Source organism: Lithobates pipiens, unplaced genomic scaffold, assembly GCF_037356315.1.
Source record: "Lithobates pipiens isolate NorthernLeopardFrog02 unplaced genomic scaffold, aLitPip1_a1.2 Scaffold_23, whole genome shotgun sequence".
Taxonomy (NCBI): domain Eukaryota; kingdom Metazoa; phylum Chordata; class Amphibia; order Anura; family Ranidae; genus Lithobates; species Lithobates pipiens.
Window position 1 is genome coordinate 331,030,240 of NW_027507785.1, and position 26,269 is coordinate 331,056,508.

The following is a 26,269-nucleotide window of genomic DNA, read 5'->3' on the forward strand; positions in this document are numbered from 1 at the left end:
GTCTCACATTAAGTTGCAGCAGAAACTCTTTTTTTTATATATAATTTGTTCACTAACATTTAATATTTACAGACAGCGCTGTTTTTTTCACCTTTCGCATCCTATTCACATATACTGAGGATCGGACTATGTGGGGTTGAATACTTCACATATACCAAGGTTAGGATGTTGTCGCACCTTATCTCGGAGGGATGATGGGAAGGTCATAAACAACAATCATTAATGAACACTGGGGAATCTTTTTCCATAAATTCTGAAGGTCACTGAGATGAAAGATAAGATCCACCACCAGGTTTGTTATCAATTTACATCAATTTATGAGTTCTATGCAAATGGAAATGAATGTCAGCACATTCCACCAGTTGTTTTGTGAAATCTGCGTGCAGTGCGTCCTGCTTCTAACATGAACAATTCCAGTGAAATGTCCTCTCGTGGTACCTTTATCATAATAGATATGGCGGGTCACCTTCTGCCGAGGTAATAGAAGTGGATAATACTTTCTGATGAGGTAATAGATGAGGATGGACACATAATGATGAGGTAATAGATATGAGTGGTCACCTTCTGATGATGTAATAGATATGGATGGACACCTTCTGATGAGATAATAGATATGGATGGACACCTTCTGATGAGGTAATAGATATGGATGGACACCTTCTGATGAGGTAATAGATATGGATGGACACCTTCTGATGAGGTAATAGATATGGATGGAGACCTTCTGATTTGGTAATATATATGAATGGACACCTTCTGATGAAGTAATAGATATGGATGGACACCTTCTGATGAGGTAATAGATATGGATGGACACCTTCTGATGAAGTAATAGATATGGATGGACACTTTCTGATGAGGGAATAGATATGTATGAACACTTTATGATGAAGTAATTGATATGGATGGGCACCTTCTGATCAGGTAATAGATGAGGGTGGACACCTTCTGATCAGGTAATATATATGGATGGTCACTTTCTGATGAAGTAATAGATGAGGATGGTCATCTAATGAGGTAATAGATGAAGATGGACAACTTCTGATGAGGTAATACATATGGATGGTCACTTTATGATGAGGTAATTTATATGGATGGACACCTTCTGATCAGGTAATCGATGAGGATGGACACCTTCTGATTGGGTAATAGATATGGATGGTCACTTTGTGATGAGGTAATATATATGAATGGTCACCTTCTGATGAGGTAATAGATATGAATGGACACCTTCTGATGAGGTAATAGATATGGATGGACACCTTCTGATGAGGTAATAGATATGGATGGACACCTTCTGATGAGGTAATAGATACGGATGGTCACATTCTGATGAGGTAATACAGTGATACTTCGGTTCATGCACATTTCTGTTCACGAACAACGCGGTTCGCAAACAGAAGTGTTCACAAAAATGTGCTTCGGTACACAAATTCCGTTTCAGTTCACGAACACGAGCCACGGCCACCTTCCCTGCCTTGACACTTTATTGAGGTAATAGATGAGGATGATAAGAAGAAAGTGCGGAGCACTTATGAAGCGACAAGACTGTTCAGAGTGAGCATGTTGTTGAAAAAAGTGCAGAGCGGTAATGAAGGTGACAAGAACGTTCCTCCACACCAGAAGTCGTCTCAAGCAAGGTTAGTGTTGTCTCTCTTCATACTGTTCTGTACTTTGTTTCATATTTTTGTTCAGAATGGATCAACTTAATTTACATTGAAGCCTATGGGAAATTTTCCCTCGGTTTGCGGCCAATTCGAATTAAGTTTGTGAAGCGAGGTATCACTGTATATATGGATGGTCACTTTTTGATGAGGTAATGGATGAGGATGATCACCAGATGAGATAATAGATGAAGATGGACACCTTCTGATGAGATAATAGATGAAGATGGACACCTTCTGATGAGGTAATAGATGAAGATGGTCACTTTCTGATGATAGAGCCCACACACGATTGGATTTTCTGACAATATAATCTGATCAGACATTTCCGACCGCGTGTACAGGGCATTATGCTGCTAGAATTAGAAAGTGACCATCAATATCTATTACCTCATCAGAAGGTGTCCATCCATATCTATTACCTCATCAGAAGGTGTCCATCCATATCTATTACCTCATCAGAAGGTGTCCATTTATACAGGTGATACTCGAAAAATTAGAATATCGTGCAAAAGTTCATTTATTTCACTAATGCAACTTAAAAGGTGAAACTAATACATGAGATAGTCTCATTACATGCAAAGCAAGATAGTTCATGCTGTGATTTGCCATAATTGTGATGATTATGGCTTACAGCCCATGAAAACCCCAAATCCACAATCTCAGAAAATTAGAATATTGTGAAAAGGTGGAATATTCTAGGCTCAAAGTGTCCCACTCTAATCAGCAAAATAAGCCATAACACATGCAAAGGGTTCCTGAGCCTTTAAATGGCCTCTCAGTCGGGTTCAGTAGGAATCACAATCATGGGAAAACCATCATTGACACCCTCCATAAGGAGGGAAAGCCTCAAAAGGTAATTGCAAAAGAAGTTGGATATTCCCAAAGTGCTGTATCAAAGCACATTAATAGAAGGTTATGTGGAACGGAAAAGTGTGGAGGAAAAAGGTGCACAAGCAGCAGAGATGACCGCAACCTGGAGAGGATTGTCAGGAAAAGGCCATTCAAAAGTGTTGGGGACTTTCACAAGGAGTGGACTGAGGCTGGAGTCAGTGCATGAAGAGCCACCACCACACACACAGATCCTGGACATGGGCTTCAAATGTCGTATTCCTCTTGTCAAGCCACTCCTGAACAACAAACAATGTCAGAAGCGTCTTACCCAAGCTAAAGAAAAACAGACCTGGTCTGTTGCTCAGTGGTCCAAAGTCCTCTTTTCTAATGAGAGCAAATTTTGCATCTCATTTGGAAATCAAGGACTCAGAGTATGGAGGAAGAATGGAGAGGCCCACACTGCAAGATGCTTGAAGTCCAGTGTGAAGTTTCCACAGTCTGTTGATTTGGGGAGCCGTGTCATCTGCTGGTGTTGGTCCACAGTGCTTCATTAAGTCCAGGGTCAACGCAGCCGTCTACCAGGAGATTTTAGAGCACTCCATGATTCCTTCGGCAGACGAGCTCTATGGGGATGATGACTTCATTTTCCAGCAGGACTTGGCACCTGCCCACACTGCCAAAAGCACCAAAACCTGGTTCAATGACCGTGGGATTACTGTGCTTGATTGGCCAGCAAACTCGCCTGACCTGAGCCCCATAGAGAATCTGTGGGGCATTGCCAAGAGAAATATGAAAGACATGAGACCGAACAATGCAGAAGAGCCGAAGGATGCTATTGAAGCATCCTGGTCTTCCATAACACCTCAGCAGTGCCACAGGCTGATAGCTTCCATGCAGGGGCAGATCCAGGAGGGGGGGGGGGGCAACAGGGAGTAGCCCCCTCCGAGAATTGCGGATGACAATACGGCCGGCGGGTGACAGCGTGGGTCGGTTCCGTGGGGTGACCACGAGGCCGGTTCCGCAGAGTGACAGCGAGGCCGGTTCCGCTGGGTAACAGCGAGGCCAGTTCCTCGGGGGTGACAGCGAGGCCGGTTCCGCGGGGTGACAGCGAGGCCGGTTCCATGGGGTGACAGCGAGGCTGTTCCGCGGGGTGACAGCAAGGCCGGTTCCGCGGGTTGACAGCGAGGCCGGTCCGGCGGGTGACAGCGCGGCTGGTTCCGCAGGTGACAGTGCGCTGAGTGCAGGGTGGCTTGGTTGGTGAATGGACGGGTGAAAGGGGGAGCAGCTTGGCGGCTCAGTGTCTGAGGGCTGCTGGCCAATCAGGAAGCCAGGGAGCAGGGAGATGACATCATCTCTCACTGCCCTGCATCCCTGCAGTTCCACCCTCACTGTGCGGGAAGCTGTGGGCAGCAGAGAGATTACATCATCTTTCTGCTGTCTAACTTCACTCTGGGACACAGCAAAAGACCACCTTAGCAGAAAAGTGACACAGTAGGTGACAATCCGCAATGTGTGGCAGGCGACGTGGCAAGTAACAATCCGTAATATGTGGCAGACAACGTGGCAAGTGACAATCCACAATGTGTGGCAGGTGACGTGGCAAGTGACAATCCACAATGTGTGGCAGGTGACGTGGCAAGTGACAATCCACGTGTGGCAGGTGACGTGGCAAGTGACATTCCGCATTTGGTGACAAGTGACGTGGCAAGTGACGTGGCAAGCGACAATCCGCATTTGGTGGCAGGCGACATGGCAAGTGATGCCCTCAGGGCTCCCACTGATTCTGCATTATGGTGAGTTGAACCATTTAATTTTATATTACAATGTAATAATAGAAATTATGCGCTTCAATCATCCTGACACCATAACAACCATGGTGCCGTAATGATTGAAGCGCCAATACCAGCCATTTCCCATATAAATTGCCCCCCAAAAAACATATTTTATAGCTAGACTCTGGATCCGCCTCTGCTTCCATGTCACGCCGCATTGAGGCAGTAATTGCTGCAAAAGGGGCCCAAACCAAGTACTGAGTACATACGCATGCTCATACTTTTCAGGGGTCTGATATTGTTTTATGTACAATCCTTGTTTTATTGATTGCATGTAATATTCTAATTTTCTGAGATTGTGGATTTGGGGTTTTCATAATTATGACAAATCACGACTTAAACTAGTATTGCTTTGCATGTAATGAGACTATATCATAAATTAGTTTCACCTTTTAAGTTGCATTAGTGAAATAAATGAACTTTTGCACGATATTCTAATTTTTCGAGTATCACCTGTATAAATGGACACCTTCTGATGAGGTAATAGATATGGATGGACACCTTCTGATGAGGTAATAGATATGGATGGACACCTTCTGATGAGGTAATAGATATTGATGGTCACTTTCTAATTCTAGCAGCATAATGCCCTGCACAATGTCCGATCGGATTATATTGTCGGAAAATCCGATCGTGTGTGGGCTCTATCGGACTTTGTCCGTCGGAAATTCTGAGGGAAAAAATTTGAGAGCAGGATCTCAAATTTTTACGACAATAAAATCCGATCGGACAAAGTGCCATGCATGCTCAGATCAAATTACAAGACCAAAGCTATTGGCTACTAGCCTCAAAGTAGTCCTGTCGTTACGAACGGACGTCATCACGTTCCGAACGATCGGATTTTCCGACAACTTTGACTGATCGTGTGTATGCAACGCCAGTTTAGCACAAAATCCATCGGAAAAATTGTGACGGATTTTGTGGTCGGAATGTCCGGCCGCGTGTACAGGGCGTTAGGATTACAATTAGGTCATGTTGATTGGGAGTGTTAATGCTGCTTTAACCACTTCCCGACCAGCGCACGACGATATACGTCGACAGAATGGCACGGGCAGGCATATTGGCGTACAGGTACGTCCAATATTCGAATGCCGCCCTGCCATCGGGAGCGTGCCGCCGGCGGTGCGCTCCCGCGCTGGTCGGGACCCCCGTGAGTCCGGTCGCGGGACCCGCGGACTCGATCGCCGCGGGCATCCCCACGATCGTCTCACGGAGCGGCCGAATGGAGGAAATGCTGTGTAAACAACATTTTTCCATTCTGCCTAGCAACTAGTGACGCTGATCTCTGCTCCATGTGATTGGAGCAGAGATCAGTGTACACTAAATGAAAGACCAACCCCCCCACAGTTAGTAACACACCCCTAGGAACACTTAACCCCTACACTGCCACCCACTGGTTAACCCCATTCACTGCCAGTGTCATTTACACAGGAATCACTGCATTTATATAGCAGTGATTACTGTATAAATGACAATGGTCCCAAAAATGTGTCAAAAATGTCCGATGGGTCCCCGACAATGTCGCAGTCACAATAAAAATCGCAGATCGCCGCCATTACTAGTAAAAAAAAAAATAATAAAAAATTATTAATAAAAATGCTATAAAACTATCCCTATTTTGTAAACGCTATAACTTTTGCGCAAACCAATCAATAATCGCTTATTGCGATTTTTTTTACCAAAAATATGTAGAAGAATACATATCGGCCTAAACTGAGGGAAAAAAATGTTTTTTTATATATTTTTGGGGGATATTTATTATAACAAAAAGTAAAAAATAATGCGTTTTTTTCAAAATTGTCGCTCTATTTTTGTTTATAGCGCAAAAAATAAAAACCGCAGGGGTGATCAAATACCACCAAAAGAAAGCTCTATTTGTGGGAAAAAAAGGACGTCAATTTTGTTTGGGAGCCACGTCGCACGACCGCGCAATTGTCAGTTAAAGCGACGCAGTGCCGAATCGCAAAAAGTGGTCTGGTCTTTGACCAGGAAATTGGTCCGGTCTGTAAGTGGTTAAAGTATAACTAAAGGCAAAACTTTTTGTTCAGTGTTGGGTGGAGTGGAGAGGGATTAGACCCCATGTCAGGGTTTATTTACTGTCTGTGCCCCCATTAAGGAGATTCATCCTCTCTATGTGTACTGTTAACCCTTAACGTTGAAAGTGAAAGTAAAAGGACATCCCAACTTTTGGGTTGTCCCCAGAAAATTAATAGAGGGGAAATCTTCCAATGGGGACACTAATTCTGGTGACCTGGGGGTCCCCAAGGAAGTCCCTAAATTTGTAGGGATTTCCTATGACTTCCTATTTGGCTATGGGACAGGAAATGAATGGAAATCTCCCCAACGGGACACAGATGGTAAAAAAAAAAAAAAAAAACTGACAGGGGTTTTAACCCTCTCTTGCTCTATTCACAGTGGAAAAAAAAAATTCTTCTTTTAAGGTAAATGGTACCATGCATGCCTGGTGATCAAATAGCACCACCTAGGGGTGAAATCCGAGCAGCGGTGCTCTTGCAACAAAAATAAGTTAAAATACATAAATTATCGCAAAATACAAGGCTGCCATTTTCTAGTAATAACGGCAACCAGGGCCGTCTTTAAGGGTCAAAAGGGGCAGCTGCCCTGGGCCCTGTCATTGTTGTGGGGCCCAAAGCAGATGCCTCATACTTGCCGACTATCCCAGTTTAAAAGTTTTAAAGTCTCATGCTGTTTTCCTGATATCTCAGTGTGAAGTGCTGCTACTAATGCTGCCCAGCTCCGCCCTATTTTTGTGTACAGAGGACTTGCTTGCAGACCCTGTGTTTACATGTAAATAACTGCCATTCATATGTAAATAGCGACGGCATTCATAAGTAAACACCTGCGGCCGGAAAAATGTTATTAAATAAATTAATGTAAATAAAAGGCAGTATTCATATGTATATCATGCCCCCCTGCAGTGAGGAGATGATGTGCTGTAACCTCTAGCAACCAATTAACAAGCAGAAATCATTTGCTGTAAACTCTAGCAACTAATCAGTGAGCCGTAATGTGTGCTGTAACCTCTAGCAACCAATCGGTGAGCAGTATTACTGTACAGTAATCTCTAGCAACCAAGTAACAAGCAGAAATCATTTGCTGTAACCTCTAGCAACTAATCAGTGAGCCGTAATGTGTGCTGTAACCTCTAGCAACCAATCGGTGAGCAGTATTACTGTACAGTAATCTCTAGCAACCAAGTAACAAGCAGAAATCATTTGCTGTAACCTCTAGCAACTAATCAGTGAGCCGTAATGTGTGCTGGAACCTCTAGCAACCAGTCAGTAAGCAGTAATTATATGCTGTAACAGCTGGCAACCAATCGCTATTGCTGCCTGACCTGATACAGTAAGCTCATTTTAAGCTTAGCTGCTATATATTGTATGTCTCAGAGCAAGTGGAGAGTGAAATTGCATGGGGGGGGGGGCAAGACATTTTTTGTCCAGGGTCCAATCAATATTAAAGATGGCCCTGACGGCAACTGCAATGAACAGAATATTCAACAGACATGACAGACAGGGCTTAAAGTTTAAAGTCAGACCCCAGTGCGACTTCGGTGCCACTTGCACGGGACTTCATTAACAGAAGTCAATGCAAGCCAGGAACCTTTTTCTAAAAGGGGTTGTAAACTCTCATGTTTTTTCACCTTAATGCATCCTATGCCCTTTGTTTTGCTGATGTAAAATGCTCCCCAAGGGCATTTAAAGCAAATATATGACCCCTGTTTACCCCTTACCATGCATGGGTCTTTTCTATTTGTACCTTTATAGTAACTTTGAACCAATTTGTCCCTAATCAATTCAACTCTTCTATATGTAATTTGAGGTCGAGATCCAATAAGTTTGCTCACCGGTCCCAGCACAAATCCTCCCCCCCTTTTAGCACAAACTTCCCCACAAATCTTCTTCCTCTTCAAAGCACAAATCCTCTCCCTGATCAGAAAGGTAGAGAAGGCCAGGTGAAGAGGATTTTCTGTCTTATGGGGGGTCATGTTGGAGGCGTGATATCCCAGTGGGGGGGGGGGGTGTAATCATAAAGGCCAGGAGCCGAGTGTTTTCTAGTGTTAGGGTCAAGAATAAATTCTCCAGAATTTGTTTAATGTGACATGATCCAGAGGGAATGGATGTGTTGGGTCCCCGTTGTCTAAGATGAACCTTGGGGTCAGTTCAGGTTCCCCAACTCCATGTTTTAGTGAACTTTAAAAAGGTAATTTGGACCGAACTGGTCATAACCGTCTATTCCCGTCACTGACGGATGTATCGGCTGAGGTAGACTGCCATGAACTGTACAGGCCTGGACTACATCCAGTATACAGCACCAGGGCTGCTGATAGGGGGGGACCACCAGTCCTCCTGTAGGGGGCCCCGGCACACAGAGGGGCCCGAACAGCAAGAGGAATCAGTGTTGTCGATACGAGGAGCAATTACAGAAAGATGCCCTGTGTGGCTCTCTGCAGCAGATAAAAGCTGGTTTCTCTCCCTCCCACCAGCTTTTAGCTGCTGCAGGGAGAGACACAGGGCATTGTTCCTGTTTTTTGCTTTCCCTTCCCTGGTCTATTATAAAAGGGCTCATTTACGCAGGTTCTCTGTTATGTTTGTGTCCGCTTATAATAATTTTAGTGTAGGCTGTATGGGGCCCCGTGATTTCTAACAGCAGCCCTGTACAGCACTGTGTTCCAGCAGCGGGACTGAGACTTCCCATCCTTCTACCGAAACAAAATTGAGTCAGGCTGTGCGCGGCTCAATCATTCAGAGGAAGCTTTGTATTTTATGAATGAATACAAGGCTTGGTGTAAATTGAAGGATGGACACAAATAATATAATGTCATCTGCAGTTTATTTATAGATCTGATCTGCTGAAATTGCACGATATTATTAAAAGTATTGGGACGCCTGCATTTACACGCACAGGAACTTTAATGGCATCCCAGTCTTAGTCCGGAGGGTTCAATATTGAGTCGGCTCCGCCCTTTGCAGCTATAACAGCTTCAACTCTTCTGGGAAGGCCGTCAACGAGGTTTAGGAGTGTGTCTATGGGAATGTTTGACCATTCTTCCAGAAGAGCATTTGTGATGTCAGGCACTGATGTTGGACGAGAAGGACTGGCTTGTAGTCTGCACTCTAATTCATCCGAAAAGGTGTCTATTGGGTTGCGGTCATGACTCTCAAGTTCCTTCATCCCAAACTCACTCATCCTTGTCTTTATGGACCTTGCTTTGTGCACTGGTGCGCAGTCATGTTGGAACTGGAAGGGGCCGCCCCCAAACTGTTCCCACAAAGTTGGGAGCATGAAATTGTCCAAAATATCTCGGAATGCTGATGCCTTAAGAGTTCCCTTCACTGAAACTAAGGGGCCAATCCCAACCCCTGAAACACAACCCCCACACCATAATATCCTCTCCACCAAATGACTTGGACCAGTGCACAAATCAAGGTCCACAAAGACATGGATGAACGAGTTTGGGGTGGAGGAACTTGACTGGCCTGCACAGAGACCTGACCTCAACCCTATCGAACACCTTTGGGCAGGCATGTACTGGCCATCGGGACTACAGGGAGTTTCCCGGTGGGCTGATGGCTCAGTGGGCCAGTCAGGTGCAGTCCTGGAGCCACTCCTCTCTGACAGTGAGTGATCGCAATTTCACTCCTGTAAGGAGGAGCAGCTTCCGTCATATGCTGGAGAGAGCATTAGGCTTTCTGCTCCCTCCAGCCTGCAGGGGGAGATAGACAGCCAGCAGACTTTCCTTCCTCTGTCCCCTGTCACTTGTTATCACATGACTGGAGAGAGGAAGAAGAGAAGCTGCCTTCAGAACTGTGAGTACATGTGGGAGGGAGACTCTCTGATGTAAGGGGGCTGCTGATGGGAATCTGATGTAAGGGGGATGCCGATGGGACTCTGATGTAAGGGGGCTGCCGATGGGACTCTGATGTAAGGGGGCTGCCGATGGGACTCTGATGTAAGGGGGCTGCCGATGGGAATCTGATGTAAGGGAGCTGCTGATGGGAATCTGATGTAAGGGAGCTGCTGATGGGAATCTGATGTAAGGGAGCTGCTGATGGGAATCTGATGTAAGGGAGCTGCTGATGGGAATCTGATGTAAGGGAGCTGCTGATGGGAATCTGATGTAAGGGAGCTGCTGATGGGAATCTGATGTAAGGGGGCTGCTGATGGGAATCTGATGTAAGGGGGCTGCCGATGGGACTCTGATGTAAGGGGGCTGCCGATGGGACTCTGATGTAAGGGGGCTGCCGATGGGATACTCAAAATGTAAGTGGGCTGGTCTGGATGAAGTCCAGGGCCAAATTTCTGTCCCAGTCCAGCCCTGCCTTTGGGATGAATTAGAGCGGAGAATACGAGTCAGGTCTTCTCGCCCAACACCAGTGCCTGACCTCACAAATGCGCTTTTAGAAGAACAGTCAAACATTCCCATAGACACCCTCCTAAACCTTGTGGACGGCCTTCCCAGAAGAGGTGAAGCTGTTATAGCTGCAAAGGGCTAACTCAATATTGTACCCTACGGACTAAGACTGGGATGCCAATAAAGTTGATGTGCTTGTAAAGGCAGGCGTCCCAATACTTTTGGTAATATAGTGTAGTTTATAAACATACAAGAGTGCGAATCACCCAGAGCAACTAATCAGATTTAATTGGACTGAAGAATGATCAGGGAATGACTTCTGATTGGCTGTGGTAGGAGGTTTGTGTACATAATCATACAAAAGAGCTGAATATATAGAGAAACGTCCATCCTTTCCTGATGAGAAAATATCATGTATGTCAGCCCATGAGACACAAGGAAGCCCAGATACAAACGCATTCTGATCGCAGTCTCAGTCACGAAGTTGGTTTAAATGGAGATGGATTCCATTCTTAGACTTCAGCACCAGAATGGCCTCTTTGATGGGGACTTTGTCAGGATCTGGTGTCACCTCAAACGTCTTCAGAGTCAACGCCACGGCGACTTTCATCTCATTCATAGCGAAGGTCTGACCGATACAATTCCTAGAAAGAAACGCAACTTTGGATCATTCCAGATCAGCAACATTGAGAGCCAATGGTGACAACACCGGAGAGAATGTGATCCTCCTGATCTTCTAACCTTCTAATACTTTAGGTGTTCCAGAAAATGACCTCTGAATGCCCAGAAAATTGGGTGTTATACCCACCACCTTCCTGGAATTATTACGTCACATACAGGCGTTTTATGGGAAGAGTTTCCTGTGCCAATTCAATTACAGCAGAGAAGTGGGAGGAAATGTATTCTAAGGTCTATCTATCTATATAGTTACATAGTTAATCAAGTCCAGCCAATTCAATAAACAGATTAAAAAGCAGAAACAAAAAAAAACACACACATAGAAAACTTCCACAGTTGATCCAGAGGAAGGCAAAAAAAAGCCCCAATAAGAGGCTATTCCCTGCAACTGCTTTACCTATTAATATTAGTACCCAGTTATATTATGTACATTTAGGAAAGAATCCAGGTCTTTTTTAAAGCAATCTACTGAGCAGGCCAGAACCACCTCTAGAGGGAGTCTTTTCCACATTTTCACAGCGAGGAAGCCTTTCCGTATTTAGAGATGAAATCTCTTTTCCTCCAGACATAAAAAAATGCCCTCTTGTCCTCTGCGATGACCTTAAAGTGAATAACTCAACACCAAGTTCACTATATAGACCCCTTTATAGATGGTGATCATATCTCCCCTTATGTATTTATACATGGAGATCATATCCCCTTATGTATTTATACATGGAGATCATACCCCCCCTTATGTATTTATACATGGAGATCATATCCCCCCTTATGCATTTATACATGGAGATCAAATCCCCCCTTATGTATTTATACATGGAGATCATATCCCCCTTATATATTTATACATGGAGATCATATCCCCCCTTATGTATTTATACATGGAGATCATATCCACCCCTTATGTATTTATACATGGAGATCATATCCCCCCTTATGTATTTATACATGGAGATCATATCCCCCCTTATGTATTTATACATGGAGATCATATCCCCCCTTATGTATTTATACATGGAGATCATATCCCCCCTTATGTATTTATACATGGAGATCATATCCCCCCTTATGTATTTATACATGGAGATCATATCCCCCCTTATGTATTTATACATGGAGATCATATCCGCCCTTATGTATTTATACATGGAGATCATATCCCCCCTTATGTATTTATACATGGAGATCATATCCCCCCTTATGTATTTATACATGGAGATCATATCCCCCCTTATGTATTTATACATGGAGATCATATCCGCCCGTATGTATTTATACATGGAGATCATATCCGCCCGTATGTATTTATACATGGAGATCATATTCCCCCTTATGTATTTATACATGAAGATCATATTCCCCCTTAATCTCCTCTTCTCCGGAGAGAATACATTCAGTTCCTCTAATCTTTCCTCATAGCTGAGCTCCTCCATCCCTCTTATCAGTTTGGTTGCCCTTCTCTGCACTTTCTTCAGTTCCCTGATATCCTTTTTTGAGAACTGGAGCCCAAAACTGAACTGCATATTCCAGATGAGGTCTTTTTTTTTTTTTTTTTTTTTTTTTTTATACAATAAATTTTTATTAAGCAAATGTCACATTGAAGTTACAAAGTCAACATATACATATGTAGGTAGCCTGCAAAAAGGAAATCAGACCGAAATAACAGTCTCAGACTACAATATAGAGAGCATTTATCTGTTACAACAAAGAATGCAAACTGAAAGCAGATCAAAATTGAATTACGAGCCCACGTAGGGCCCTACGAACCCTTCTGTGAATAAAACAAACATCACATCCTCTTAACAGGGGGAAGGGGAGGGAGCAGGACAAAATGAAGAAAAATAAAATAAAATAAAAGAATGAAATCCAAAGAGACAGAAAACCTGGAGAAATAGTAAGGCCGCGTACACACGCGGGGACTGTTCGCTCAACTTTGTTCGTCAAACAGTTTCAGCGGACAGTCCGCTCAAAATTAGCATGGACGGACATGGCCACACACGACGAACGAACAGTCCGCTGAAACCGTGCGCGATGACGTGAACGGCACGTACGACGGGACTAGAAAACGACGTCCTATACACTGCAATGCAAACTTCGGCGTGTAAATCCTTTCTGAGCATGCGCGGAACTTAGTTTGACGAACAAGCCTACACACGAGGGGACTGTTCGCTGAAACAAAGTTTCAGCGGACAGTTTTTCGGAAATTCCGAAAAACTTTGTTCAGCAGACTGTTCGCTGAAACTGTCCGCTGAAAGCCCACACACGAGCGGACTGTCCGCCGAAACACTGTTCAGCGGACAAAGTTGAGCGAACAGTCCCCACGTGTTTACGCAGCCTAAGGAAAACAGACTGAGATTGCAGAGCCTCCGAGATCATGTGACACATCCCCGCCAGGCCGGCCCTGACCGAGACCCCACCACTCCAGACGGCTGAGTGTCTATGGAGAGGGGGAGCTCAGCCACTGGTCAGGCTCTCGAAAGCTGCGGAATATTTGAACTGGACCCAAGGGGACCATGTAATATGGAATTTATCAGCTGAGTCCTTAGCGGTCGCTAACATTTCTTCCATGGCAAAAATATGGTTGACTGAATGCACCCATTCTCGGATAGTAGGTGTAGTGGAAAGTTTCCAGTATTTAGGAACCAGGGATTTAGCAGCAATCAACAAGTATTTCGTCAGAGATCTATTATATTTGCCCAGAGAGAGGTCAGATATATGCAGGAGACAACAACCCGGGGTGAGTTTTATTTTGGTGTCTGTAATGTGTAGTATTAAACTACGAATCCGGCTCCAGTAATCAACTATGCGGGGGCAGCTCCACCAAATATGTAGCATGTCACCTTTCGCCTCTCCACACCTCCAGCACAGGTCTGACGAAGCCGGGTACCAGCGTTTCACCTTAACTGGAGTAGCGTACCACTGAGAGAGTAGTTTGTACGAGTTTTCTTGTAGTCTAGTACTGACAGTACATTTGTGTGCTAGAATACAAGCGTTGCGCCATTGTGTGTCAGTAAAAGAGGTTTGAAGTGACCTCTCCCAGCTCTCCCTGAACCTGGAAGTATCAGCGTGGTCAAGCTGCTGGAGACATGCATACATGAACAAGGTCGTTTTCTCAACCGGAGTGCCCTGGAGACAGATGGACTCAAAAGGTGAGAGCTCTCTCAGGACAGCCTGCCTTCTCTTGGTCGCCAGTAAATAATGGCAAGCCTGTCTATAGTTCCAGAAAGACATCGTCCCTGGAGGCAGAACACCCCCAAGTTCTTCAAATGAGAGAGCACGCCCCTGTCGAGTCAAGTGTGTAGCCAGAAGAGGAGTTTTTGTGTCTAGTGCAAATCTGTTCGAGCCCATCCCAGGAGGGAAATCTGGGTTATGCAGGAGGGGTGTGAGAGGACCCGGGGAAGATGTGAACTTGTGTCCGGAGGCTAGCTTGTAAAAAACCTTCAGTGTTGCTCCAATGAGCGGGTGTTGGATCAGTTCCGCCGGGCAATTGTCCCACGGTATCCAAGAGGAGAAGCGCAAAGATGTCCTAGACACACTCTCTTCCACCGATACCCAGTCCTTGCGCGCTGCATGACAGTTCCAATCAATAATTCTGGCCAGGTGCGTAGCAAAATAATAAAGCTTAAAATTTGGGAATCCTACCCCACCCTCCACTTTGGGTTTCATCAGTAAACGAAGACTGATGCGAGGGCGCTTGTGTGCCCATAAAAATTTCCAAAGGATGGTTTGCAGCTGTTTAAAAAAGGAAGCTGGGATTGAAATGGGTAAAGTATGGAAGAGATAAAGCAGACGAGGTAGCGTGATCATCTTGATTATGGCTGCCCTGCCAAACCAAGAAAAAAAGCCTAGAGACCATTTACTCAAGTCCAGGTCAATCTGTCACAACATAGGCCTAAAATTGTGTGTAAATATAAGGTTCAGCTGGGGGGTGAGCTTAATGCCTAGGTATTTTAAATCGCCCGAAACCCAGTGAAAGGAATTATTCGTTTGAGCTTGCGCCAACGCCTCCGGTGCCAGTGTTAAATTCATCGCCTCAGATTTTCTATAGTTGATCTTAAGATGGGAGATATAGCCATATATGGTAAAGGCCTGCAGTAAATTTGGAATGGAAGTGTGCGGGTGAGTTAAGAAAAATAATAAATCGTCCGCGTACGCAGCAATTTTATAAATTTTTTGTCCAATGTGAAACCCCGTAATTGAAGGGGAATTGTTGACTGTGCGAATAAATGGCTCTAGGGTGAGGATAAACAATAGGGGGATAATGGACACCCTTGCCTAGTCCCGTTCGGATTACCACCGGGTCGGATAAGGTTCCATTAATTTTTAAACGTGCCGTCGGGTTCTGGTATAGGGAGGAAATCCAAGAGAGCATGCCAGGTCGCAAGCCAATATGCTTACAATCCAGATGAGGTCTTACTAATGATTTGTACAGATGATATTTCTCTCTCTCTGGAGTTCATACCTCTCTTATTCAAGAAAGAAACCGCACCTTGGCATTGCATGCTATTATTAAAGAGGAAGGAAACCTATCTAAAAAAAACACAAAAAAAAAACACCCTGCAGGACAAAGGCATAATGAGCTAGTGTGGCATAGCATACTAGCTCATTATGAATTACTTACCTGAGATCGAAGTGCTGGAGCGACCCTCGTTCACCTCCTCCGTCGCCACCATATCTGCCGGAGTGAATTCTGGGTATCGCTGCTCCAGCGCTGTGACTGGCCGGAGCAGAGCGATGACGTCACTCCAGCGCATTCGTGCAGGAGCCGTCAGTGACGGCATGATCACCTTTACTAATACCAGACTCAGCGCGCCTGCGCCGTTGTCTATGGCATGCATGAGCTGTAGACATCGGTGCCCATTTTTTGTAAAATATCTCCTCAACCGTTTGGGTTAAAGAGATATTTCTTGCACGTACAATGTAAGCCATAATCTAGGCTTACCTGTAGGTTAAAGTGGTCTGTAAGGGTTTACAACCACTTTAAGCCTATGATCTACCTAAACCCCCAGATCCTTCACCACCATTGTTTCCCCCAGTTGAACTCCCCCTAGTATGTATGATGCATATTCTTAGTCCCCAAGTGCATAACGTTACATTTATCAACATTAAACCTCATCTGCCACATAGTCGCCCAATTAAAAACAGAGAATTGAGGTCGGCTTGTAAGTTGAAGACATCCTGTAAGGACGTTATTCCACTGGATAGCTTGGTGTCATCTGACCCATCCCCGGCCATATATCATTTATAAATAGATTAAAAAGTAAGGGTCCCAAAACTGAACCTTGGGGTACGCCATTGATAACCTTAGACCATTCAGAGTAAGAAACCTTAGACCATTCAGAGTAAGAATCATTTACCACTACTCTCTGAATTCGGTCTTTTAGCCAGTTTTATATCCATTTACAAATGTATTTTTCCAACCTGTAGACTTTACCTTACCCATGAGCCGTGTAAGAGGAACTGTGTCCAAGTATCTCTGCCGAAAAGTCTGGGAAAATGGCAACTTTAACATTACCCATAGGGATGAGCCGAACACCCCCCTGTTCGGTTCGCACCAGAACCTGCGAACAGACCTAAACTTCGTGTGAACTTTAGAACCCTATTAAAGTCTATGGGACTCGAGCGTTCACAATCTAAAGTGCTCATTTTAAAGGGTAATATGCAAGTTACTGTCCTAAAAAGTGTTTGGGGACCCGGGTCCTGCCCCAGGGGACATGGATCAATGCAAAAAAAAGTTTTAAAAACGGCCGTTTTTTCAGGAGCAGTGATTTTAATAATGATTAAAGTGAAACAATAAAAGTGTAATATTCCTTTAAATTTCGTAGGGGGGGGGTATCTATAGTATGCCTGTGAAGGGGCGCATGTTTCTGGTGCTTAGAACTGTCCCTGCACAAAGTCATTTGTGCAGGAAAAAAAGTCTTTTAAAATCAATTGCGGCTAAATTGTCGGCTCCCCGTAATACAGAGAACACTCAATGAGTGTTCTCTGTATTAGCCGACAATTCATTCATTCATTGATTAAAAAAAAAAAAAAAAAGCGTAGGGGTTCCCCTAAATTCAATTACCAGGCCCTTCAGGTCTGACATGGATATTAAGGGGAACCCCGTGTCAAATTTAAAAAAAAATTGACGTGGGGGTCCCCCTAAATATCCATACCAGACCCTTCAGGTCTGATATGGATATTAAGGAGAACCCCGCATCAAATTAAAAAAAAATTGACGTGGGGGTTCCCCTAAAAATCCATACCAGACCCTTTATCCGAGCACGCAACCTGGCAGGCCGCAGGAAAAGAGGGGGGGACGAGAGAGCGGCCCCCCTCCCTCCTGAACCGTACCAGGCCACATACCCTCAACATTGGGAGGATGCTTTGGGGGTCTGTGACCAGTGGCGGAACTACCACCATAGCGACCCATGCGGGCGCTATGGGGCCCGCAGCCGATCGAGGGCCCGGTGAGTGGCTTTGCTGCGCGGGTGCGGGCCGCACCGGGTGACACCCGCCAGCGGGGTGACACCCGCCAGCGGGGTGACACCCTTGAGTAGCGGCAGCCGCACCACTAGCACCTGTGCCTTCGGTGCTCGAGCGCAGGCTGAGGGACGCAGCGTGGACCTAAGCCACCTCCCCTCCTCTCTGTTTACATGCACAGAGGAGGAGGAGCCTGCGCTCGAGCCTCGAGGAACACACACCGCTGTATGTGGAGAATGTCAGCGCTGTTGTGAGGTATGTAAGGGGGGGGTCTGCTCTGCACTACTGAGGGGGGGGGGGTCTGCTCTGCACTACTGAGGGGGGGGGGGGTCTGCTCTGCACTACTAGGAGGGTCTGCTCTGCACTACTGAGGGGGGGGGGTCTGCTCTGCACTACTGAGGGGGGGGGGGGTCTGCTCTGCACTACTGAGGGGGGGTCTGCTCTGTACTACTGAGGGGGGGGGTCTGCTCTGCACTACTGAGGGGGGGGGTCTGCTCTGCACTACTAGGAGGGTCTGCTCTGCACTACTGAGGGGGGGTCTGCTCTGCACTACTGAGGGGGGGGTCTGCTCTGCACTACTGAGGGGGGGGGGTCTGCTCTGCACTACTGAGGGGGGGGGGGTCTGCTCTGCACTACTGAGGGGGGGGGTCTGCTCTGCACTACTGAGGGGGGGGGGGTCTGCTCTGCACTACTAGGAGGGTCTGCTCTGCACTACTGAGGGGGGTCTGCTCTGCACTACTGAGGGGGGGGGGGGTCTGCTCTGCACTACTGAGGGGGGGGTCTGCTCTGTACTACTGAGGGGGGGTCTGCTCTGCACTACTGAGGGGGGGGGGGGTCTGCTCTGCACTACTAGGAGGGTCTGCTTTGCACTACTGAGGGGGGTCTGCTCTGCACTACTGAGGGGGGGGGGGTCTGCTCTGCACTACTGAGGGGGGGGGGTCTGCTCTGCACTACTGAGGGGGGGGGTCTGCTCTGCACTACTGAGGGGGGGTCTGCTCTTCACTACTGAGGGGGGTCTGCTCTGCACTACTGGGGGGGGGTCTGCTCTGCACTACTGGGGGGGGGGTCTGCTCTGCACTACTGAGGGGGGGGTCTGCTCTGCACTACCGAGGGGGGATCTGCTCTGCACTACCGAGGGGGGATCTGCTCTGCACTACCGAGGGGGGATCTGCTCTGCACTACCGAGGGGGGATCTGCTCTGCACTACCGAGGGGGGATCTGCTCTGCACTACCGAGGGGGGATCTGCTCTGCACTACCGAGGGGGGATCTGCTCTGCACTACCGAGGGGGGATCTGCTCTGCACTACCGAGGGGGGATCTGCTCTGCACTACCGAGGGGGGATCTGCTCTGCACTACTGAGGGGGGATCTGCTCTGCACTACTGGGGGGTCTGCTCTGCACTACTGGGGGGTCTGCTCTGCACTACTAGGAGGGTCTGCTCTGCACTACTAGGAGGGTCTGCTCTGCACTACTGAGGGGGGTCTGCTTTGCACTACTGAGGGGGGGGTCTGCTCTGCACTACTGGGGGGGGGGGTCTGCTCTGCACTACTGGGGGGGGGGGTCTGCTCTGCACTACTGGGGGGGGTCTGCTCTGCACTACTGAGGGGGGGGGGATCTGCTCTGCACTACTGAGGGGGGATCTGCTCTGCACTACTGAGGGGGGGTCTGCTCTGCACTACTGAGGGGGAGTCTGCACTACTGAGGTGGGGGTCTGCACTACTGAGGTGGGGGTCTGCACTACTGAGGTGGGGGTCTGCACTACTGAGGGAGGGCCTGCACTGCTTGGGGCCCTGCACTACTGAGGGGGAGTCTGTGCTGGGGGTCTGTAATGGGGGGTGTGGGTACTAAGGGGGATGTCTGCATTGGTGGGGGGTCTGTACTGATGGGGGGTGTCTGCACTGAGGGGGGGTCTGTAATGGGGGGTGTCTGTACTGCTGGGGGGGTCTGCACAGAGGTGGGGAGTGTCTGTACTGATGGGGGGGTCTGCACTAAGTGGGGTGTATGTACTAAGGGGGGTGTCTGCACTGCTGGGGGGTCGGTACTACTGAGGGGGTCTGCACTGAGAGGGTTGGGTTTGCACTGCTGGGGATGTCCTGCACTGAGGGTGGTGTCTGCACTGAGGGGGGGCCTGTACTGATGGGGATATGCATGTGTGTCCTTCAGGGGCTGCATACAGTATACTGCATACTTTGTTGGATGAAATTAATATAAGCTGTTGCCTGGGTACTGTGCTACATGAGTGTGGTAATCTGTTGTTCAATGGCATTTGTTCATTTTTTTTTGTGGGGGGGGGGGCCCATGCAACATTTTGCTATGGGGCCCTGTGATTTCTAGTTACGCCCCTGTCTGTGACCCCTCAAAGCACCTTGTCCCCATGTTGATGAGGACAAGGGCCTCATCCTCACAACCCTGGCCGTTGGTTGTGAGGGTCTGCGGGCGGGGGGCTTATCAGAATCTGGAAGCCCCCTTTAACAAGGGGACCCCCAGATCCCCGCCCCCCCCTGTTTGAAAAACGGTAAGGGGGTACAAAAGTACCCCTACCATTTCACAAAGAAAGTGTCAAAATGGTTAAATAAGACAAACACACTTTTGAAAAATTCCTTTATTAAAAATTAAAAAAAATAAAAAAAAGATTCCAGCGGTGCTAATCCACTCTTGCTATCCAGCGACAAATCTCCGGGGTCCAGCGATGGATAATCATATCCAACGACGGGGGATCTCTCAGTCCAGCGCTGTCCATACATCCTTCTTCTGTCTCCACTGCGGAGATCCCAGCGCTGACGTTTCTTATATTAGGAGGGCGGGGCCACTCGTCACCTGACCCCGCCCCCTCTGACGCTGGTGAAGGGAGCCAGGGGTTCCCCAGTGACGTATGGGTGACCCCGCCCCCTCTGACGTAACGGAAATCTGGTATGGATATTTAGGGGGACCCCCACGTCATTTTTTTAAAAAAAATTGACACGGGGTTCCCCTTAATATCCATGTCAGACCTGAAGGGCCTGGTAATTGAATTTAGGGGAACCCCCACGCTTTTTTTTTTTTTTTTTTATCAATGAATGAATGAATTGTCGGCTAATACAGAGAACACTGATTGAGTGTTCTCTGTATTACGGGGACCGACAATTTAGCCGCAAGTGATTTTAAAAAACTTTTTTTCCTGCACAAATGACACTTTGTGCAGGGACAGTTCTAAGCCAAAGAAACATGCGCCCCTTCACAGGCATACTATAGATACCCCCCAGCTACGAAATTTAAAGGAATATTACACTTTTATTGTTTCACTTTAATCATTATTAAAATCACTGCTCCTGAAAAAACGGCCGTTTTAAAAACTTTTTTTTGCATTGATCCTTGTCCCCTGGGGCAGGACCCGGGTCCCCAAACACTTTTTAGGACAGTAACTTGCATATTACCCTTTAAAATGAGCACTTTAGTAGATTTCTCCCATAGACTTGTATAGGGTGTTCCGGCTTTTTTCGAATTTGCTGCGAACAGCCCAAATTGTTCACTGTTCGCTGAACAGGCGAACAGGCAATGTTCGAGTAGAACATGAGTTCGACTCGAACTCGAAGCTCATCCCTAATTACCCACAGGAATGTTGCCCTTCTCTCTTGCCATTCGCAGCAAAGAACGTCTGTGGGTCTGTTTTCCGTGGGACTCCTGGGTCCTAGCGTTCTATGGACCCTGGCAATTGCTATTGGCGTCTCCGGTGGTTGCTCTAGGCAGTTATTGAAAATGGCTGTCACAGTCGCCTTGAGATCCGTCTGTCAGGTCGCTTCGGGTAAGCCGCGTAATCCTATGTTACGCCTGCGGTTCCGATTCTCAAGGTTGTCTATTGTGAGGTAGAGCTGTGCAATTTGTTCCGTCACTTCTTCCTTGACATTTTGAAGTTCGGATACCTCCTGGCGGAGGACTGAGGTGCCTGTTTCAACTGTGGAGACTCGCGCTGTCACTTCTGTCATCTCCTGCCTGATCCCTGCACTCTCCCCCCGCAGTGCACCCTCAATTCTGGACGCCACTGAGTCCAAGTCCTCCCTGGTGGGCAGTTTTTGCAGGAGTGCCCAGATTGCCTGCTCATTACATGGCAGAGGTGGGGGATCTTGCAAGGGCATAGCCTGTGAGGAAGTCCCTGCTTTCTGCTGCTGCTGTACAGGGAGTAGCGGTGTGCCTGCTACAGGTTGCTGGGAGGCTGTAGCCTTACGTCTGTCCCACTGCATAGATCTGCCGTGCTCCCCTTCTGGGCTGCCCAGCGGTGTTAAGGACAGTAAGCCAGGGAAGCAGGGGGAGAGATCCGAGCTCAGTCCTCGTGGCCGATGCCGGCGCCATCTTGGCCGGGTCCGGAGTAGATGCCGGCGGCTGGATCTGCACCAGGTATCGCTCCATTCACGCTACGGGAGTCCCAGAACGCGGGCACCACTTCTCCGCAGCCCTGGAGCCGATCGAGAAGCTGGAATGTGGGGTAAGTCTGCTGTATTGGATCCCTCTGTTCTGTATCCATCAATACCAATATTCTCTCCCAGTCTAATGCCCCATATACACGATCGGAAATTCCGCCAGCAAAAGTTGGATGTGAGGTTTTAGTCGGAAATTCTGACTGTGTGTATGCCCCATCGTACTTTTGCTGGTGGAATTCCCAACAGCAAAAAATTGAGAGCAGGTTCTCTATTTTCCCGTTCTTTATTTCCCGTTCTTTTGTTCTTTATAATGCTAGAAGAATGAAGTTTTTCTGCTGCTGATATTCACACAGCGTTCTCACAAAGTTTTTTTTTTTTTATTATTTCTTATGATCTCCTTAATAATAATTTTATTTTTTAAAGCCAAATCTCCATACTAATGTTTAGAATTCATTTTTATAGTGATTTTTTTTCCTTTTTTTATTGAAATCAAGATGTCCTTTTTTTTGATTATTTTAAAATTATTTTCTAGTGATCTCCATAAATTGTTAATATTTTTTTGTGTGTCAAGTTACCACAACAACATTATTATCTTATATTTTTTAACCTCAAGGAGGTTGGTGTCCCTTGTTAATTTGACATTGTATTTTTGAAAATGTACCCGCCTACTCACAAACTGTCCTTTTTTTAATAAAAACACATAGGCAAGTATTCATTGAAAACAAAATGACCATTTATTCTGGGTCATAACAAAAGAAAGAGGGAAGGCAACGCTGGAGAAACTGCAGAAATTTGCAAAGCCTTTGGACCACAGGGCAGACATCAACTATTTGAAAAAGAAAATTTGTAGCCTGAGGAGTCCATACAATAGTAAGCACAATCTGGTCCTGGACTCCGAGAGATCAGGAATAGCAGCAGATGACATATATGTCCCCAAACTGTGATACTACAACAGCCTGCGTCTTCTGTCAGACCAGATTGAACCCAGGCCATCACAATCTTGTCTTACTTCCACGCTTCCCTGCACACTGTGGCTTTGTTCGTCGAGCTGTGGCAGGAGGTGTAGGAGGAGGAGGTGTAGGAGGAGGAGGATGGATGAACTCAGAAAGGTGTGTATTTTCTGTCATTTGGCCACTCAACCCCTTATTTAGGGTCTGTAAAATGATGTTCTCACATAAGAGGCTTTGGCCCTCCTCCATTTCCTGCATTTTCACTGCTACTATGCAACCATAGCCCTCTTGAATGCTGGGGAGGTCTCTCAGTTTGCATGAGCATCTCGAATGAGGGAAAGTGCTGCCTCCTCTATGTTCCTCCCCTTCCTGGGCCTTTTGGGTGGAAGATGGAGGGGAGGAACCTGGGATTGGGTCAGTCTACTGGGCCCGGCCACCTCCTGGCTGCCACTTCCCCCTGCCACCTCCTGGCTGCCACTTCCCCCTGCCACCTCCTGCCTGCCACATTCCACAGCCTCCTCCTGGCTGCCACATTCCAGACCCTCACCCTGGCTGAGGCTTTCCTGTGTCTAAAAAAGGGACATAGTTTAGCTTTTGCTTCATCAATCACACACAATTTTCAGCTCATGACTGTTGCAAATTTAATGTTAATAAACAGAAAAGACTACCATTCTGACCCCAGCATTTTTCATTCTTGTCCCAATAATTTTTGGCCACTACTGTCTATTGATATGTAAAACACTTTTTGTTCAATCATTAATTTCTTATCAATAATAATATTTAGTTAACATCATTCATTTTAGGACAAGAAATATGTAGAAAAATACTATACCTGCCTCAAGCACGGCCACATATAAAAACTGATATGTCGCCGACACCACCGCCATCAACATGATACTATGAAACCCCTTATAGTTAAAATAGTATGACCCCAAGTGGGGTGGTGGGACGATGTGGACATGTTTCTCATCGATAGCCCCTACGCAGTTGGGAAAGTCCCAATGCTTGTCAAACTGGGAGGCCACAGTCTGCCATTCCTGTGGGGTTGAAGGAAACTGTGCAGTCAAACCAGAAAAAATAAAATGAGTACTTTTGCAAATAACATTGCAAGCAGATTAGACACAAACATTCTTGGCCAACATCAGTATAACATTTATTTTAAGGAGCATTTAAAGACAAAAAGATAAGGTACACTTATCAGATTCCTCACCGCCTCTGATGGCCCATTGTAAACATTTTAGGAGGGGGGTTCTAGATGAGTTTGGGACCCCCAAAAAAAGCCTTTGGCACTCTGCCTGACAACAATAACATTTGTACACATTTTAGGGGGTGTTTAGGGTAAAGCACTACTATGGAGCTGACAAAATACATTGTTAAGTGACTAGGCTAGGTGTGTAAGGGCCCAGGATAGCATGCTGGGGAGGTTAGTGAAGGCAAATATGCATGAAGGACAAAAAAGGACCATTAAAAGCTTACAGCATGCATGAGGACAAAGGGGACATTCACAGCATATTACAATCATGGTAATTAGGGGTTGATGAAAGAAATACAATACATTAGCAAACATTAAATACATAGAATGTGATGTTAAAGGAGAAAACTTACCTTAATATAGTCCTTCTGCAGGACCTGTATGATGGCAGAACATTTCTCTGGAATAATGATCCCCAGAGCCTGGGTGGAGATGCCTGTCGAGAACTTGAGGTCCTGCAGACTTGTTCCTGTCGGCATGCCGCATGCAGGTGTCCTGCTTGGTAATATAAGGAGACAGCAAAGCCAACAGACGGTGAAAAACGGGGTCTGTCATCCAGAGAAAATTACTGAAATCATCAGGGTTATTCTCCTGGATCTCCCACAACAAAGGCATATGACAGAATTGGTCACGCTGGAGCAACCAATTCTTGGTCCATGAACTCCTCCCCACTTTGTTCATGGACTGGGCTTGGGTCAAAGCAAGAACCCCAACACCAAGCCCCCACCCAGCACGAACACTAAGACGAGTACGTAACCACAACATGGCTTCAAATCGGTCGGCTGGTCAGAACGAACTAACAGAAAGCACTGAAAAAAAGAAAGGCCTGAGAAGAGCGATAAGTACTAGTACTATAATAATACACACTGAAACCCAGATGCAAACTGACTACACGCACTGAAGAACAGATACGAACCCACAAGCACAAACTAAAGAGCAGTAGCGATCGGAAAAGCATGAGACTGAAAAGCGCGAATCGTCTCTCACCAAACCTACTAACATTAGACATGTGCAATTCGTTTCGTACGAATCTCAAATTTGCACGAATTTCCCTAAATTCGTACGTTCGGAAGGATCCGAAATACGAATTGCCATGCGTCCGAATTTTGTACGAAATACGAACTTTTGTTTACGAATCCCCAGGAGGAAGTCAGCACAGCACAGGGATGGTGGGAGCCCCTCATCTAACGAAAATTCGTATTTCAGATAGGAAATTCTTCAACGGAATTTCGTATTTCAGATAAAAACCAAACTTCCATCAGCATCGACTGTCATATTGAGGTATATTTTTGCCTTTAAATTCATCGTAGCGAACGTTCGTACAAGTTAACGAACCTAACGACAATTTGTATTTCGTACGAATTAAAATTGAATTTTGGACACGAAATACGAAGTACGAATTAATTTTAATACGAAGCGTAACGGAACAGAACGAAACGAATTTATTGACGGCGCCCATGTCTAACTAACATGAGATTAGCAGAAGGAGCCCAAAGGGTGGCGCGCTTCGAATGGAACTTCCCTTTTCTAGTGCCGTTGTACGTGTTGTACATCACCTCATTCTTGACGGTCGAAAGTTCTGAGAACTTTTGTGTGACCGTGTGTATACAAGCCAAGCTTGAGCGGAATTCCGTCTGAAAAACCATCCAAGGTTTTTCCGACAAAAAGTCTGATCGTGTGTACACGGCATAAGTATTGGGGAGCAGCCCTCATCCTTGGAAAATTTGCTCTCTTAAAGTTAAGTGTTTTTATCTTTCCCGTATGTGTTTGTTGCTTACAGCTGAAATTAAATGAAGTCATGTTATGGTCACTGCTACCCAGATGTTCTTT

The 26,269-nt window shown here is 46.3% G+C and overlaps 1 protein-coding gene and 1 long non-coding RNA gene across 2 annotated transcripts in view; one reads left to right on the top strand and one right to left on the bottom strand.

Annotated features, from left to right (window-relative positions):
* Nucleotides 1-1,516: 1,516 nt before the first annotated feature.
* Nucleotides 1,517-26,269, top strand: part of LOC143926703 (uncharacterized) — a 125,238-nt gene continuing 100,485 nt past the window's right edge. The window contains exon 1 of the long non-coding RNA XR_013262122.1: nucleotides 1,517-1,640. This is a non-coding gene — a long non-coding RNA (uncharacterized LOC143926703). The remainder of the gene's footprint in view (nucleotides 1,641-26,269) is intronic.
* Nucleotides 10,876-26,269, bottom strand: part of LOC143926783 (cytochrome P450 4B1-like) — a 110,690-nt gene continuing 95,296 nt past the window's right edge. The window contains exon 13 of the mRNA XM_077450830.1: nucleotides 10,876-11,350. Coding sequence (XP_077306956.1) covers nucleotides 11,179-11,350 — 172 coding nt within the window. The 3' untranslated portion in view covers nucleotides 10,876-11,178. The remainder of the gene's footprint in view (nucleotides 11,351-26,269) is intronic.